At 63.9% G+C, this 15,948-nt stretch overlaps 1 protein-coding gene across 1 annotated transcript; it reads left to right on the top strand.

Annotated features, from left to right (window-relative positions):
- The first annotated feature begins 199 nt into the window (after positions 1 to 199).
- ING1 (inhibitor of growth family member 1) lies at positions 200 to 5,287 on the top strand. The gene is made up of 2 exons (XM_037528689.2): positions 200 to 351; positions 1,999 to 5,287. Exons 1-2 carry the CDS (start codon positions 216 to 218, stop codon positions 2,697 to 2,699), a joined length of 837 nt encoding a protein of 278 aa, XP_037384586.1. The 5' UTR covers positions 200 to 215; the 3' UTR covers positions 2,700 to 5,287.
- The last annotated feature ends 10,661 nt before the right edge of the window (positions 5,288 to 15,948 follow it).

The following is a 15,948-nucleotide window of genomic DNA, read 5'->3' as shown; positions in this document are numbered from 1 at the left end:
CGCCGCTCGCTCGGCCCGGCCCGGCCGCCCGCCGCCGGCGCGCGCGCCCGCTCGCGCCCGGCCCGCGCCCGAGGCCGCCCGCGCCGGCCCGGCCCGCCCGCGCCGGCCCCCGGGCCCCGCGGCGCGGCGCGCAGATGTAGCGGCGGAGGGCGCGGGCGGGAGGCGCGGGCTCGCCCGGCGGGGCGCGGGGGCGGGGAGCGCGGCCGCGGCGAGCCATGTTGAGCCCGGCCCCCGGGGAGCAGCTGCACCTGGCCAGCTACGTGGAGGACTACCTGGACTCGGTGGAGTCGCTGCCGTGCGACCTGCAGCGGAGCGTGTCGCTGATGCGGGAGATCGACGCCAAGTACCAAGGTGCGCCCGCGCCGGGCCCCCGCCCGCGCCCCCCGCCCGCGCCCCGGGCCCCCCGCCCCGCCCGCGCCCCGCGGAACAAAGGTCCGAGCGCTGCTGCGCGGGGCCTGGCGCGGGGCGCGGCGCGGAGCGGGCACGGGCGTCCCGGCGCCGGGCGCGGGCGCTGCGCCCTTTGTGGCGGCGCGGGGGGCGGCGCGGGGGGCGGGCGCGCGGGCGGGCGCGCGGGGGGCCGCCGGGGCGCGCGTGGCGGGCGAGGGTCCCGGCCCCTCCCCGGCCGCCCGCGCCCCCGGGTGTTACATAAAGTGCGGGGTCGCCCCGCGGCTCCGCTGGGCCGGGCCGGCCGGGCCGGGGCGCGGGGCCGGCGCGGGCGGGCGCGGAAGTCGCCCATCTGTGCCGGCCCGGGGGGCGCCGAGACGCGCGGCCGCGGGGGGCCGGCGGGGCCGGCGGGCGGACCTGCGCGGCGTCCCCGCGGCCCGGCCGGGGTGCGGGGGGCGGGCGCGGCCGCCGGCATCGCCGGCTGGCGGGGCACTTGGCCGCCCGGCCGGGCTCGGCGCTGGGGCCGGCGGGAGCGGGTCGTGGCTCCGGGCGCCCGTGTTTACAAGGCTGCGCCGCGGGGAAGCGGAAGCGCGGGGGGAGGCGGGGAGCGGCGCTCGCGCCCGGCCGGGGCCGGGGCCACCCTCCGCGGCGGCGCCCTGCGCCTGTGCCCCAGGAGCCGCTTCGCAGCCTCTTTTATAGAAGGCTCATTAGCATACCGCGAAGCGCCCGCCTCGGCCAGCTTCTGATTGGCCGGAGTGTCCCCCATGGCATGTCCTTATCAGCCCGACGCCGAGCCATTGGTTGCTGGGCCGGATGGGGGCGGGCCCTACTCGGTGACTGGCACTGCTGTGTTTCCGCTGCTTTCTTTTTTCCTCTCCTGGAGTGGGGCGGGGCGGGAGCTTGTCCGGTTGATTTGAATGTCTCTGGGTCGCCCGGCCTTCGGCCTCTGATTGGCCGCGGGCACTTCGGGGGCGGGCCGTGTTCGCGAGCCCTGCGCTGGGATAGGTGCCCGGGCTGGCCGCCGCCCTCCGGGCCGCTCCTTCCCATAGGCGGCGGCTCCCGGGGCGGGGCGAGGCGCCGCTGGCCGCCCCTCACTGGCTGGCGTCCCCGCCCCCCGCGCCGCGGGCCGCCGGGCGCTTCCGGCCTCGGAGTCGCGGCGGCTGCGGGGCCTGCGGGAGAGGCCGGGGCGCTGGGGCTTCCCCCCGGCCCGCGGGGCCCGGGGCCGCCGCCGCCGCCCCGCGCCGGCCCGAGCGCCCCTGTCCCGCCGCGCCGCGGGGCTGGGCCCGTGCGCTCCGGGGCCGCCGCTGACCCCCGACGCCCCTCCGGGGGAGCGGCCACCGGCCCGGGGCTCGGCGGTCGCCCGCTCCGCCGCGCGGCGGGGCCGGAGAGGCCTTGGGGCTCCAGCCCGCCGCGGGTCGGGGCGCCGCCCCTCCCGGCCCCGCCGCCCTGAGCGGGGGTCCCCGCCCCGCCCCGGGGACCCCCCCACCCCCCCGCCCCGCCCCGGCTCCGGTGCATGTAAATGCGCCCCTCAAGGGGCCGGCGGCTCGTGCGCGGGAAGCGGGTGCCCCCCAGCCCCCGGCCCCGCGAGCCGGCGCTGACGGCCCTGTCTTGCAGAGGTGCTGAAGGAGCTGGACGAGCACTACGAGAAGTTCCGGCGCGAGGCGGACGGCGGCCTGAAGCGGCGGCTGCTGCACGGCATCCAGCGCGCGCTCATCCGCAGCCAGGAGCTCGGCGACGAGAAGATCCAGATCGTGGGCCAGATGCTGGAGCTCGTGGAGAACCGCGCGCGCCAGGTGGACAGCCACGCCGAGCTCTTCGAGGCGCCCCCCGAGCCGGGCGAGCCCGCGGGCAACGGCGGCCGGCCCGGCCAGGAGCGCGCCCGGGGGGACGCCGCGCCCGCCGACCGGCCCCACAGCAAGCGCGCGCGCCGGCAGCGCAACAGCGAGAACCGGGAGAACGCGGCGGGCAACCACGAGCACGACGAGCCCCCGGCGGGCGCGCCGCGGGAGAAGAAGGCCAAGGCCTCCAAGAAGAAGAAGCGCGCCAAGGCCAAGGCCGAGCGCGCCGCGTCCCCCGCCGACCTCCCCATCGACCCCAATGAGCCCACCTACTGCCTGTGCGACCAGGTCTCCTACGGGGAGATGATCGGCTGCGACAACGACGAGTGCCCCATCGAGTGGTTCCACTTCTCCTGCGTGGGCCTGAACCACAAGCCCAAGGGCAAGTGGTACTGCCCCAAGTGCCGCGGGGACAGCGAGAAGACCCTGGACAAGGCCCTGGAGAAGTCCAAGAAGGACAGGGCCTACAGCAGGTAGCCGGCCGGCGGGCAGGCCGGGCGCGGAGTCTCAGTGAGTGTCGGACAGGCCGTCCCCCCGGCGGCGGCGGGTCTCCACCCCCGTCGCACGCGCGCGTGTGGGGATGGCCGGCGGCCGGCGTCCCAGGGACAGCAGGCTCGGGCGCGGACTGCACGGGCGGGCGAGCCTCGGCCGGAGCCTGGGGTTGCGGGCGGCGACCTGGAAGCAGCCTAACACGTTAACTGTAAAAGAAAAGATTTCATTCAGCTACTATTTTATTTTAATAAAATAATGTTATTCCTTTACGAGAAAGAATTTTTAATGTCAGGTTGCTAAGAACGCAGTCCACGGCAGAGGCGTGTCTTGCTCTAACGATGTGCATCCGTGTCACAACTCAATAAAAAGGTTTAAAGCGTGAAGATTATTTTTTAAAAAGGTAAATGGTTAAATTTTACATGATGAACATTTTTTACGCTGGCCTGTTCCCCAGGCGGCCATTTTTACATGATTGGGCACGTTTTTGTATTGAACCAAACAGAAGCAGCTCGGGAAGGAAGGCAGCGAGGCGTCCTGCCGCGCCCAGCGCTGTCCGGCTCCCGGCTGTGCCCCGGGCCAGGGGACGGCGCGCCCAGTTGCTGGACATGCACCAGCCACACGCGACCTGCTTTGTGCGCGCCGCACAGACGTGGCGAGAAGTGACCAGGCTTGGCCGGTGTGTCGCTAGCAGCGCCTCCTGACGTGGCCGCTCAAAAAAAAACCTTTGTCTTCACAGTCTGTACACCAGCAGCTCTGCCAAAGCCTTAAGCGAATGTGGTACAACGCGCTCTCTCGAGGGCGATGGAGAAGTCACCCGAGCGCGGAAATGAGCGTCAGCCCCACCGCAGGGACCGGTGCTGGGAAGCGACCCCGCGGCCGCACCGCCGGCCACGCTGCCCGGTGCGTGGCCTGTGAGTTAATGGCCTGTTGGTTGTTAAATGGTTAAAAATAAAAGAATCCTGTGGCACGTGAACATTACCTGAAGGGAGGCTGTTGTGGGTGAAGAAGCCTCCCTGGCACCCGCCACGCCCACGCAGCCGCTGGCGCCGGGTGCTGGAGGGGGTGAGCTCCCCTCGGTCCGGCTGACGGAGCCCGGCCGTCGGTCCTGAGGCGGTGCCGCGGCGTTTTCATTTCGAAATAAGAAGCGGTCGCGTCTCCTCCGAGTCCTGTCTGTCTGGCCTGCTGCGTTGTCCCGCGAAGCTACCGCAGGAAGAACCCATCGGCCTTGCTGTTGCGTCTGGTCGACGCGGCGCGTGTCGATGATCGGAAAACAAGCTGATTTCTGTTTCTTTGCTTTGTGGATAAGCAATTATTGACAACTTTTATTTGCGTTAGACAGAACTCCTGACTTTTATAGTGAATTTCCATTGTAGAGGGCTATTTGATAAAAACATGCAAATTATAGTTGCTCCTCCATTAAAATGTGAACTTTTTCAGATCAAAAATAAACTTTTACTTTCTGGCAAAACCCCAACATTTAAGAACCTTGATTGAATTTGACAAGATTCGCCAACACAAATAATGAACAAAAGGTTTGGGATACTTGACAAATCAGTGGCAATAAAAGTAAAAAGTATTATATAAAATTGTATTTGCTGGTTTTTCACTTTTTTAAGGCTTCTGGATTTATGAGTGAAGATGGCTAGAACACACCTGCGCACACCCCGTCTCCTTGTGTCTGCTCTGTGGGGGGTTCACAGCTCTAGTGGAGCCACGGCAGTGTGGGGCCCCATCTTAGTTCCAGCGGTTGCTTGCCCTGAGTTGGGGTCTTCACTCAGCGCGTGCTCGTCACCTTCAAAGTGCCTGTTCCTCGTAGGCTGCTTCTCGGGCATGAGGAGGCTCCTCGAGCAAGGGGCCGGCCTGGGCAGTCAGTCATGGCCTGGATCCCCACCCCCCGGTCTTTCATGAAATGCCCAAGAAAAGCAAAAAGCTGGGTGTTTTTTCTTGCAAAGATGCAGCGTTGCAGAGAGACTCGGCTGGATCTGGCCAACTAAAACCATTTTTGCCCAGGACACAGGAAAAGCACCGGCGAGTGCCGAGAACAGTCAGGGTGAGACCCCTGGAGAGGTCCAGGGGGCTGGCTGGCCGGTGAAGAGCTCCCTGCCGCAGAACGGCCTGTCGCGTCCAGGCATGACAGGTGTGTGGAGCGACGACCAAGTCACTAGTCAGATAAGGCGTTTCCGTCAGCACATCACGCTTGGTGTTTGCAGCTGGACCGGGGAAGCCGGGTCGCCAGTTCTGTGGTGCCTGGACAGCCTTGGCCTGGTGTGGGCTGAGCCCTCCGGAGGGGCGGAGGCAGCGCCCGGCCCAGCACGAGCACGACGATCAAATGCAGCGTCTTGTTACCTGGGGGACCTCGGGAGGAGCGAGTGCTCAGACCAGCCTCGTGTCTCACCTTCCCGTGGCGGCCCGGGGGAACTGTGTGAAGGGGAGCGCTTCCGCGGGCCTCCCGGGGGTGCAGGGCTTGTCTCGGCACAAGGATGTGTTTATACTTTTTAATTGTTATTTTCTTTAACTTTTACTAAAAAAAAAATCAAACTTCATGTAGAAGACCGGGAGGAGATGGACCCCGCCCCACCTTCAGTGAGGAGCTGCCAGCCCTGCGCTTGGGCGCTGCGTGTCCCCCGCGCCCCCTGTGCCTCCCGCCGCGGGCCGCTCCCCGTATGTCTGCAGCCCCTGCCCAGTGTCCCTCTGTGTCTCCGGAGCCGCAGGCCTGACCGCTGCTGCCCTGCCCCTTCGCGCCGGCCTGACCGCTTCCAGGCGGTGCTGGGGGGCCATAGGGTGGGGCGGGAGCCCCTCGGGTCCTGAGCTGCCGCCCTCGCCCTGTCCGGCCTGGGGGCCCGTCTCAGGCGCGTACCCCAGGGTGGGGAGGGGCGTGGACGACAGACTGGACTTGGCAGTGCAAAGAAGTCTCGGCTAATTGTCCAAACCCGTGAGCTCTATAAGCGCCTGGGCCGCGCGGAGACGGCCTTTCTGAGCAGCGCAGGGCGCGCTCTCGGTGTCCGGACAGCGCTGGGCGCAGCCGCCGCCTCTCCCGAATGGCTGTGGCGCCCGTGGGCCGCTCCCTCCAAGGCCAGCGTGTCCGTGGCCAGCCTCAGCTCCGGGTCGAGGGCAGGGCTGCTGTCCCCTGCTGGTGGGCGCGCACGGGCACCACCCCGGAGGCCACGCCATGCGGGGCCCGGCTCCGCCTGTAGGGACCCGCGTCCCGGGACCTCACCTCCCGCTGCCTCTCTCCCCTGGCCGGCAGGTGCAGGGGCCGCACGGCCTCGGGGACCGTCTGACCTGCCCGCGCTTTTCCCTTCCGAGTGCACAGTTGGGCCCGGCGTGCCGTGGCTGCCACATAAAGGACACATTTAAGCATGTTCATTTTGCATCAGTTTGCACCAATTTCTAGAAAGACACGTTTTCTCTATGAAATGTACCCGATTTCTCCTGTCTTCTCCCACTGAGACCGGGTGTCCTGCAGGGCAGCAGTTTGTGTGATGCGGGATCTGCCTGTTCCCCAGAAATGCACAGGTCCCGGCCGCTGGCACAGGGCGCTCACCGCACCCGGCTCCTCCCGCACCTGGCTAGTCCCGCGGGCCTGGGGACAGCAAGCATCCGAGACGCGAGTCCCCGCAGGCCGCTGCACCGGGAGCTCTGCAGGAAGGGGTGCCCTCGGGACGGGGTGCCCACAGCGATGTCCCCGTGGGGGCAGAGCAGGTCTCAAATGCCTCAAATGTCCTGGATATTGCCAGGGGCCTGGAGGTCTGGCTGTTTCTCTGGTCTGAAGACCCCTGGTTTGATGCTTGGAGACACAGCCCCCCGGACCAGATGGAAACAAAAGCTGCTTTTTGAGAAGAAACGTGGGGCTCGGGGCCTGCAACTGAGGGTGTCTGTGTGAGCACCCACCATGCCCGAGTGGGGCAGAGGACCTAGCAGGCGCCTCCCGGCAGGCTGTGGGGGAGGGGCGCGTGGTCCGTCCTGCCCCTGTACTCTCCTGCCCTTGTTCCTTCCCATTTGGGGGTCTCGACTGGCTGTTACTGGGCCGGCGAGGTGAGGGGGTGGCTCTGACTGGGCCCCCAAACAGGCTCCTCCACTTGCTCCTACTTGGAGCCTGAAATAGAGGTTTTGTTTCGGTGCCTAGCTCGGAAGCCAGGGCTCCGGGGTGTCCTCCTCAGGTATGTGTCAGGTACTCAGCGGACACTTTTTAAAAAAGATTTTTATGGGCCTCCCCGGGGGCGCAGAGGTTGAGCGCTGGGTTGCGAAGCTGCCCGCGGCCTCTGCAGAGCCAGTTCGATCCCCGGCTGCTCCCCGGCCACCGGAGGAGGGTCCCACATGGTGCGCAGACCTCTCCTGCCGCCCGCTGCTCCCCTCAGCAGTGTCCTTCGGTCCTTCTGCCTGCTCTGCTCCCCGCTCTGGCTCTGGTGGATTCTCTCACCCTCCCGCGCTTCTGACTGTGCCCAGTGCTTGTGTAAATACATAAATAAATAAATAAATAAAGAAAGAAATAAATAAATAAATAAATAAATAAATAAATAAAGATTTTTTTATTTATTTATGCACACAAGAACTGGGGTACAGGCCAGAGATGCGGGGGTGAGAGGACTCCCCAGAGACAGCGGGGAGCAGAACAGGCGGATCCACTGACACCCACTGCTGAGGGGCGGCGGGAGGCGGGGGGGGAGGGGGGGGGGTCTGCCGCGCCGTGTGGGCAGCTCCCCGGCCGGGGATGGACCGAGGCCGCGGTGTCTGGGGACAGCTGATGGCGCTGAGGCTCGGCCCTGCGCCCCCGGGGAGGCCTGCGGGGGACCTTCTCGGGCTCGGGCAGGAGAGGCTGTGGGATGAGCTGGGCGCTCGCGGGGCCCTGAACGGGCCTCACCTGCGCGCCGGGCCCTGAACGGGCCTCACCTGCGCCGCCCACGTGACCGGGCCGCTGGTCTGGCGTCGGGAGGGACGGCCGGCCGGGAGCGCACGAGCGGGGTGGCCGCAGCCTCCTGGGGAGCCTTTCCCGGCCGGCGAGGACCCGGAGCGGACCGGCGGGAGAGGTGAGGGCGTGTCCGCGGGACGCCTCGGCCGGGCGCGGCCTCCAGGGCAGGCCGCGGCGGGGCAGCTGCTGCCCCCGGGGAGCCGGAGCCCCCCCCCCCCCCGCCGCTGCGCCGCCCAGGACTCGGGGGAAGGGACCCCGCTGGCTCGGAGGCGCCCTGGGGGAGCAGCGGGGGGGGGGCCGGACGGCCCCAGAGGCGGGCGCGGGGCGGGGCGGGGGGTGGTGGGGGGCTGCGCCGGACACGCGCTCGTCACGCGCCGGGGGGCCTGTGCGCACCCCGCGTGGCCCTGAGGGCCGTCTGTGGCGGGCGGGCGCGCTCGGCTGACCGGCCGCGGGGGCGGCGGGCGCGGGGCTCCGGGCGCCGCCCCAGTGTGTGGGGGCGCCGGGCCTGTCGGGGCGGGGTGCCCGGCGCCGTCCGGGGGCGCGTGCGGGGCCCGGCGGAGGCGCAGAGCCGGCCGAGGCGCGCGGACGAGGGACCCGGGGAGGCCCGGCCCGGCTCCGCGCCCCCCGTGTGTCCTGGGGCCAGGCGGCGTCGGCCCGGCTCCCGTCCCGAAACGGGGCTCCCGGGCGCGCCGGCGGGGGCGGGGCCCTCGCAGCACCGCGCGCGGCTGGGGGGGCCGGGGGGGGCGGGGGCGCCGCGGGCCAAGAGCGCGGCCTCCCCGGCGGGCGCCCCCTGCTGGCCGCCCCGCGCTGCGCCGGCCCCGCCGCTTCGCCCGCCCGCCCGACCCTCCGGCGGGCGGGGGGGGGGGGGGGGGGTGCCCGATGCGAGCCGGGGCGCCCGGGTGTGGCAAACCTGGGGGCCTACCCGACAGCACCCCCCGCTGCTCCCCCTCTCTCTGGAGGTGCCCCCCAGATCTGCCCGCGGGGTCTGCGCTGGTGTTCCGGCTCCCGCCCTTCCCTGGAGACCAGGGCGACCAGCCCAGGCTCGCGCGGGGAGCCCGGGGCCAGCGGCAGGGCAGGGCGCGGGGCTCGTGCCGCCGCGAGTCCTGGAACCCCGCTGGCTTCGGCGGAGAGATCCCCGCGCCAGCCCCGGACGGCGCGGCCCCCCGAGCGAGCGAGCCCCTCGGGGCGGCCACGGGCACCCGCGGGCCTGGCAGGCTCCGGCGGGGCCGCGCTGGCGTCGGGCCGGGAGGGACCTCGCGGGGCCACGGGCAGGGGCGCTGCGGGCGCCGGCGGGGCCGGATTGGACGGAGCCTGTCGGCGCGCGCCCCCGGCACTAGGCACCGTGTGACGTGACAGCTGTATGACGTGTGTATGACGTCACCGTCTTCCAAGGTGATGACTTCGACGTTCTTTTGCGAGACGGGAGCCGCGTCACGAGGGCGCCCGGGAGGGCGGAGGGCGGGGCGGGCGAGGGCGCCGGTGATTCCGTTTAGATGTCGGCGTCGTTTTGGACTTGAAGCGTCGAGAGCGGCGTTAGGCTCCCCGCGCTCTTGCCCGGGTCACCGCGGCCGCCCCGCCCCGGCTCCGCCCTGCCCGCCTCTCGCGGGTCCCGGGGTCACACTCGGGGCCGCCCCCGCTTCTGCGGGTCCCGGGGTCACACTCGGGGCCGCCCCCCCTTCTGCGGGTGGGGTCCCCCTCCCGCGTTGTCAAGGCGTCCTGGCGACATCGCTCGTTGGACTCAGCGCCTTTGGCCAAACGTCACCACCCACTGGCCGCGCGTCTGCCGGGCCGGGGTCGTCTCCAGAAGCCCGGGCTGGAGACCCGGCGCCGGCGAGCGCGGCGTCTGCAGGGCGGCGGCCTGAAGCCCCTGACGCCCGGCTGCGGGCCCGCTGGCCGGAGGACGCCTGCGCTCCCCCCGCGCGCCTGTTCTGGGTGTGACGCTGCAGCCCCGGCCGGTTCCTGTCGCGTGGCGTGTGCTGGGCACCGAGGCCACCCTTTGGCACGTGGGAGCCGAGTCATCTGGCACCACCGGCCAAAGAGGCGGCCCTCTCCGCCTGGAGCTGCCCCGGCGCCCCGCCGTGTCCCCCTCAGCCCCTCCCACGGGCGCGCTGGGCCGCAGGGCCCTGCGAGCCCCGATCCTTGGGTCCGCTGCAGCGGCTCACGGGGTGCCACGCCCGTCCCTGCCACCCTTTCTCAGACGTGTCCCCTCATATACCCGTGTGCATGTGCACGCGCACATGTTCACAGACACGCGCACAGACACACGCACACACAACTGCAAACATGTTCTCAGACACGCGCGCACACATGTTCACACGTACAGGCACATGCACACACTCGTTCAGACACACTGTGAGACACACTGTGAGGGACACACTGTGAGACACACTGTGAGGGACACACTGTGAGACACACTGTGAGGGACACACTGTGAGACACACTGTGAGGGACACACTGTGAGGGACACTGTGAGGGACTCACTGTGAGACACTCGTTCAGACACACTGTGAGACACACTGTGAGGGACACACTGTGAACACACTGTGAGGGACACACTGTGAGGGACACTGTGAGGGACACACTGTGAGGGACACTGTGAGGGACACACTGTGAGGGACACTGTGAGGGACACACTGTGAGGGACACTGTGAGGGACACACTGTGAGGGACACTGTGAGGGACACACTGTGAGACACTCGTTCAGACACACTGTGAGACACACTGTGAGGGACTCACTGTGGCGTCCCTGTCCCCGCCGTGGCCGCAGCAGAGCCGGAGCCAGGACGCCTGCGCTGGGCACGCGGTGCTGGGCATGCGGCGCCGGGCGCGCCCTTCTTAGTAAATCCAGCTGCTCTTCGCAGGGGCCCTCCCCAGGCCGCGGCAGCCGGAGCTCTGACACAGTCCATGTGGCCATTTTTGCCAGGTTTTCATTCCTTGTGGAGAGGATCTTCTTCTTTAAGGGGGTCACCTGAGCAACGCCTTAGTTGGTAACGGGGCGTCGGCAGCCTGTGGGGCGCTGTGTTTGGCGCCACTTAACAAATAGTTACCTGCCTCAAGGCCAGGCCGTGGCTACACTCCCCACGTGCCAGACACTTTGCTTGACCTTTTTCTCTCAATCTACAAAACCCCTGGTTCCTGCACAATCAAGGTGTGAAGTGGGATCAAAACGTATTTTCCCCAGAGAGACAGCCAGATGTCCGCGCCCCACTCCGTGCTCCAGCCGTGCTCAGACCTGCGGCCGGGCCGGGCTGTTCTGCTCATCGGGGGGCACTTCCAGTGGGAGCTACTGGAGCTTACGCTGGGCTGCTCAACACCCGAAGGTTTAGGACTTTGTCGCCCTTCAGACGGCTCTAGTTTAACACTGCGCTTTTTTTTTTTTATTTAATTTTTATTTTTGTATTCCCCATACAATTGCAACCCCCTTATTTTGACCCCAATCCCTCCTTTCCCCTCCCCCCACCCCCCATAGAGTGTCTCTGGTTCATAGTTGTTTGTTGATTTTGATTTTCACTTTCTTATAGTTATTCATTTTCCTGGTCGCTTATTCAAGTTTTCTAGATTCCTGCTATGAGTGAGACCATCCGGTATTTTTCTTTTTCTTTTTGGCTTATTTCACTGAGCATGATCCCTTCCAGCGCCATCCATGTTGCTGCAAAATGCATGTGTTTATCTTTTTTGAATTCTGAGTAATATTCCATGGTGTCTATGGACCACATCTCCTTGATCCAGTCATCTATTTTTGGGCATTTGGGCTGTTTCCAAAGCTTAGCTATTGTAAACAGTGCTGCTATAAACATAGGGGTGCAGGTGTTCTTTGGAATGGATGTTTCTGTGTCCTTTGGGTAAATACCTAGGAGTGGAATTGCTGGATCCTATGGAAGCTCTATGTTTAGTAGGTCCAGAAATCTCCACACAGCTCTCCACAGTGGTTGGACCAGTTTGCACTCCCACCAACAGTGCAGAAGAGTTCCTTTTTCTCCACACCCTCGCCAACATTTGTTGTTGCTAGTTTTTTTAATATGTGCCATTCTCACTGGTGTGAGATGGTATCTCATGGTAGTTTTGATTTGCATTTCCCTGATGACAAGTGATGTTGAACATTTTTTCATATGCCTGTTGGCCATTCGCATTTCCTCTTCAGAGAAGTTTCTTTTTAGCTCTTCTGCCCGTTTTTTCACTGGGTTATTTTCTTTGTTGTTGAGTCTCATCAGCTCTTTGCAGATTTTTGTGATCAGTCCTTTATCATTAGTGTTGTAACCCTGCACTTTTAAACTAGTTTCAGAATCAGTTCCTCCATCTCTACAAAGCTAGAGACATGCTGTGCTTTTGATAAGGAGGGCACTGATTTTTTTTTAAATCAATTTTGGGGAGAATTGAGTGTTTTATTTCAATATTGAAGTTGTGGATTATGACCCTGTTGGATTAGATTCCTCTAATCATATATATGTCACAGCTCCCCACGCATTTAAGTCTTTCATTTACCTTCACGAAGGGTGTAGCTTTTAGTCTAGAGAGGCCTTGTACCTTTTGGTGGGTTTATTGCATGTTTTTGAAGCTATTAAAAATAGCATCTTCAGGGCCTCCCTGGTGGCGGAGGTGGTTGAGCGCCGCATTGTGAAGCTGTCCGCAGCCTCTGGAGCGTGGGTTCGATCCCGGCCGGCCAGGGAGCAGCCCACAGGGCACATCGGACCTCTCCTGTCTCCCCGCTGCTCCCCTCAGCAGTGTGTTTCATCAGTGCCTGTTCTGCTCCCCACTCTGTCTCTGGTGAATCCTCTCACCCTCCCGCGCCTCTGGCCTGTACCCTGATTCTTGTATAAATAAATCAATCTTTAAAAAAAATAGCATCTTTAAAAATTGTTTGTTGGTCATACACAGAAATACAATCACCTTTTCCCGTTGACCCACCAGCTGGCTTGGCTGGGTTAATTTTTATCCATCATTTTATCCACACATTTTAATTCATCTCACCTTTTTCCTGGGCCCAAACGTGCTTTGCCTTGCACCTGCTCTCACGGCTCAGGCGGCAACATCTCTGCACGGCACCTCGAGGGCCCGCGCGCAGTCGTGCTGCCAGACGCGCCCTGCCCAGTCCCGCCGTGTCCACCCCGCGGTCACTGCTGGTTCCCCACAACCACCCCTCATGCCCTTTGCCCCTGCTCCCTCCCCCGAGCCTCAGTGTCCGCTAGTTATTTTGCTTCGTCAGTTCCTCTGCCTCGTTCCCTCTCGTTACTCCTGGGTGACCTCGGCCCGCCTGGCTCTCTCTCTGCTTTACTTCTCTCTGGACACCCCCCCGAGCTCCCGCCACTCTGCTGCGATGGTCGCTTCCTGTCAACCGCTCTCTCTGCATCTGCTGCCCCACTGGCCCGCCCACTGAGACGCTGGGCTCCAGTGTGTCCGTCCAGCCACCCCGGCACCTCTGAGTAGACCCACCCGCTGCCGCGGCTGGTCCCTGCATTGCGGCGTTGAACCCAACTGGTTAGGATTTTGTTCAGAATGTTTGCGTGTTTATCAGCGATGCTGGTCTGTAGTGTTGTGTGACGGCCTCGTCTGGGTAACGGTGGCACCGCAGAATGGATTAGAAGGATCCTCTCCTCTTGGGCTTTTGGGAATATGCTGAGAAAAACGTACGTAAGTTCTTTAAAGATTTGATGAAATCCACGGGAAAAGCCATGTGGTTTGGGCTTTTGTGTTTGGGAGGTTTGATTACTGTTTGTTCAAGTTTTGTTTCTTCCCTGGTTAAACTGTTGTTCTAAAAATGTATCCACTTCTTCAAGACTGTCCAGTGTGTGGGCATGTGGCTGTTCACAGTCATCTCCCTTGACCCTTTGTGATTCTACGGTATCTGCAATGGTTTCTCTGCTCTCATTTCTAATTCTATTAACTTTTTCCTTGTTTTTGTTGCCTAAAGGGTTATTTCTTTAAAAGATTTATTTATTTATGCATACAAGAGCTGGGTGTGGACCAGAGATGTGTGTGTGTGGGGGGGAGTGGTAGGGGGGTTGAGAGGATTCACCAGAGACAGAGCGGGGAGCAGAACAGGCAGACTGATGAAGTCCACTGCTGAGGGGAGCAGCGGGCGGCAGGAGAGGTCTGCCGCGCCATGGGGGACCCTCGCCGGCCGGCCGGGATCAAACTGCCGCTGCAGAGGCCGCGGACCGCTTCAGAGCGCTGGGCTCAACCCGCTGCCCCGCTGGGGAGGCCCTATACTTTGATTTTCTGGTTATGATTTAAGCCCTGTCTTCTATCATCTTGAATGCAGGAAGTTATTTAACTGCAGAGTTTCTGTGGGCTTTGTCTATTCTTATTTTTGTTGGTCCCCGTTGCCTTGTCTCCATGCAGGCCCGGGCAGCTCTGCCAACGTGCCAGGCACACAGTTACCAGACTCTCTGGGCCTAGTAACATCCTGTGTCCAGCAGCACTAGGATGTGGCATCCCATGTGACATTTTGTCCAGAGAAGACTCCTGCCGACTCCCGCCAGGTGCCTGTGCGCACAGGCAAGCCAGAGTTCTGCTATCAAGCGTCTGCAGAATTGAGGTTTTGGGGCCACCGGAACGGGAATGCACCAGGGCTGTCTCATTTTGTGCCCACACGTGAGGATGAAGTCCTTTGTGACTACAGCTCACACTGTGGAGCGGGGCTGGTTAAGAGGCCCGGGGCCCCAGCTTTGCCCGGCAGCCCTGGACACCCGCACTCTGCGTGTGCCCTGGAGCAGCGGTGTGGGCACGTGGTCTGTCTGTAGATTGCTGTGCCCGCCAGGATTTTTTTTTTTTTTAAAAAAGGTAATCTTTTGTTACTTTGCTAGCTGTCTTTAAGAAAACATTGAAGGGCCTCCCCGGTGGTGCAGCGGTTGAGCGCTGGGCTGTGAAGCTGCCCGCAGCCTCCGCGGCACCGGTTCGATCCCCGGCTGCTCCCCGGCCACCAGAGGAGGGTCCCGCATGGCGCGCAGACCCCTCCTGCCGCCCGCTGCTCCCCTCAGCAGTGTCCTTCGGTCCTTCTGCCTGCTCTGCTCCCCGTTCTGGCTCTGGTGAATTCTCTCACCCTCCCGCGTTTCTGACTGTACCCAGTGCTTGTATAAATAAATCTTAAAACAAAAAAACACTGAAAATCTCGGTGTAGATTTTCCAAATGAACTTAGAAAGTTTAAATTATCCATAACCCTGTAATTCATGGAAGTGGAATTACACTTTTGTCCTAGAAATGAAGGAGGCAGTTCCTTCCCCCACTGTGCCCCCCCTCGAAGCACACCCCCGCCTGTGTTGCCCCTCACCCACTGCCACGTGATCCTTTCTGGCCCCAGTCCGTGTTCCCTTCAGACCTCTGGAAGCTGCCTAACCTCGCGACCTCTCCTGCCTGCTCCCCAGCCTGCCCTCCCTGCTGCGCCACCCAATGCGCACCCCAACTCCACGTGGCACCGGCCTCCCGCCCGCCCTGCTGTGCTCCCACCCACCCCACCCACCCGCGTTGCGAGAACCGGACAGCCCTAGATCTGTGTAGCTCTGGGACCTTCCGGAGTCATTATTCATGGTCAGCTAGGCATTTTCCCGCAGAAAAGCTGGGAGCAGGGGCCTCGGCCCTCCGCCCTGGACAGCTGGACTTGAAGGCGCAGGCCCAGCCCCAGGGCCACCCTTCCCACAGGAGCGGGAACCTGGGTGCACCTGGGCCCAGGGCTGGGGTCTGAGCGAGAGCAGGCCCTGGGCCACGCCTGCGCGTCCTTACAGCGCAGGAGGCCCACGTCCTGGGGCCAGCGAGGGGTGGCCTCTGAATGCGGCAGGGCTGGGAGTGGCTGTGCCACCAGAGGACACTTGCGAGTCACTTCTGATGCAAGCGGGGTTCTGATGGCGCTCCAGGGGGCAGGAGGCCTGAACCCCGTCTGCCCCGTGTTCCTGCACCCCCACTGGACTCCGCTCTGGCCCTTCACCTCAATTTCTGCAGCAGTTTGCCCACTGAGGTGCCGCCCCCATCTCCCCTGTGCTGGGGTGCATGGCAGCCAGCTTCTGGTGACACCTGTCGCTTTCAGTCCCTTAAAGGCAATGGATATGGCACCTCACAGAAATGAGCCTGGGGTCCGGAGAACTCGGGGAGAACACAGTTCTGTTTGATACACATGGTCAAGGCATAAGAAAGCCTGAACACCCCCAAATTCATGGCTCCCCCCGCCTGTGCCTGGTCCCGGCCTGCAGCCCTCAGGGTGGTCTCGTGCTCCTCCAGGGACTGGGCATCGCGCAGCGGGGCTCTGCCTGTCCCGGTGCCCCCTCATCACCCGTGGGCCAGTCCAGGCGGCTGACAGGTGCGTCTGTGCTGCGCTCAGGCCGGCAGGTGGAGAC

The sequence above is a fragment of the Talpa occidentalis genome, unplaced genomic scaffold (genome assembly GCF_014898055.3).
Source record: "Talpa occidentalis isolate TD23 unplaced genomic scaffold, MPIMG_talOcc4v2.1 talOcc4.5, whole genome shotgun sequence".
In the NCBI taxonomy this organism is placed as follows: domain Eukaryota; kingdom Metazoa; phylum Chordata; class Mammalia; order Eulipotyphla; family Talpidae; genus Talpa; species Talpa occidentalis.
This window is presented reverse-complemented; position numbering and strand designations above follow the sequence as displayed.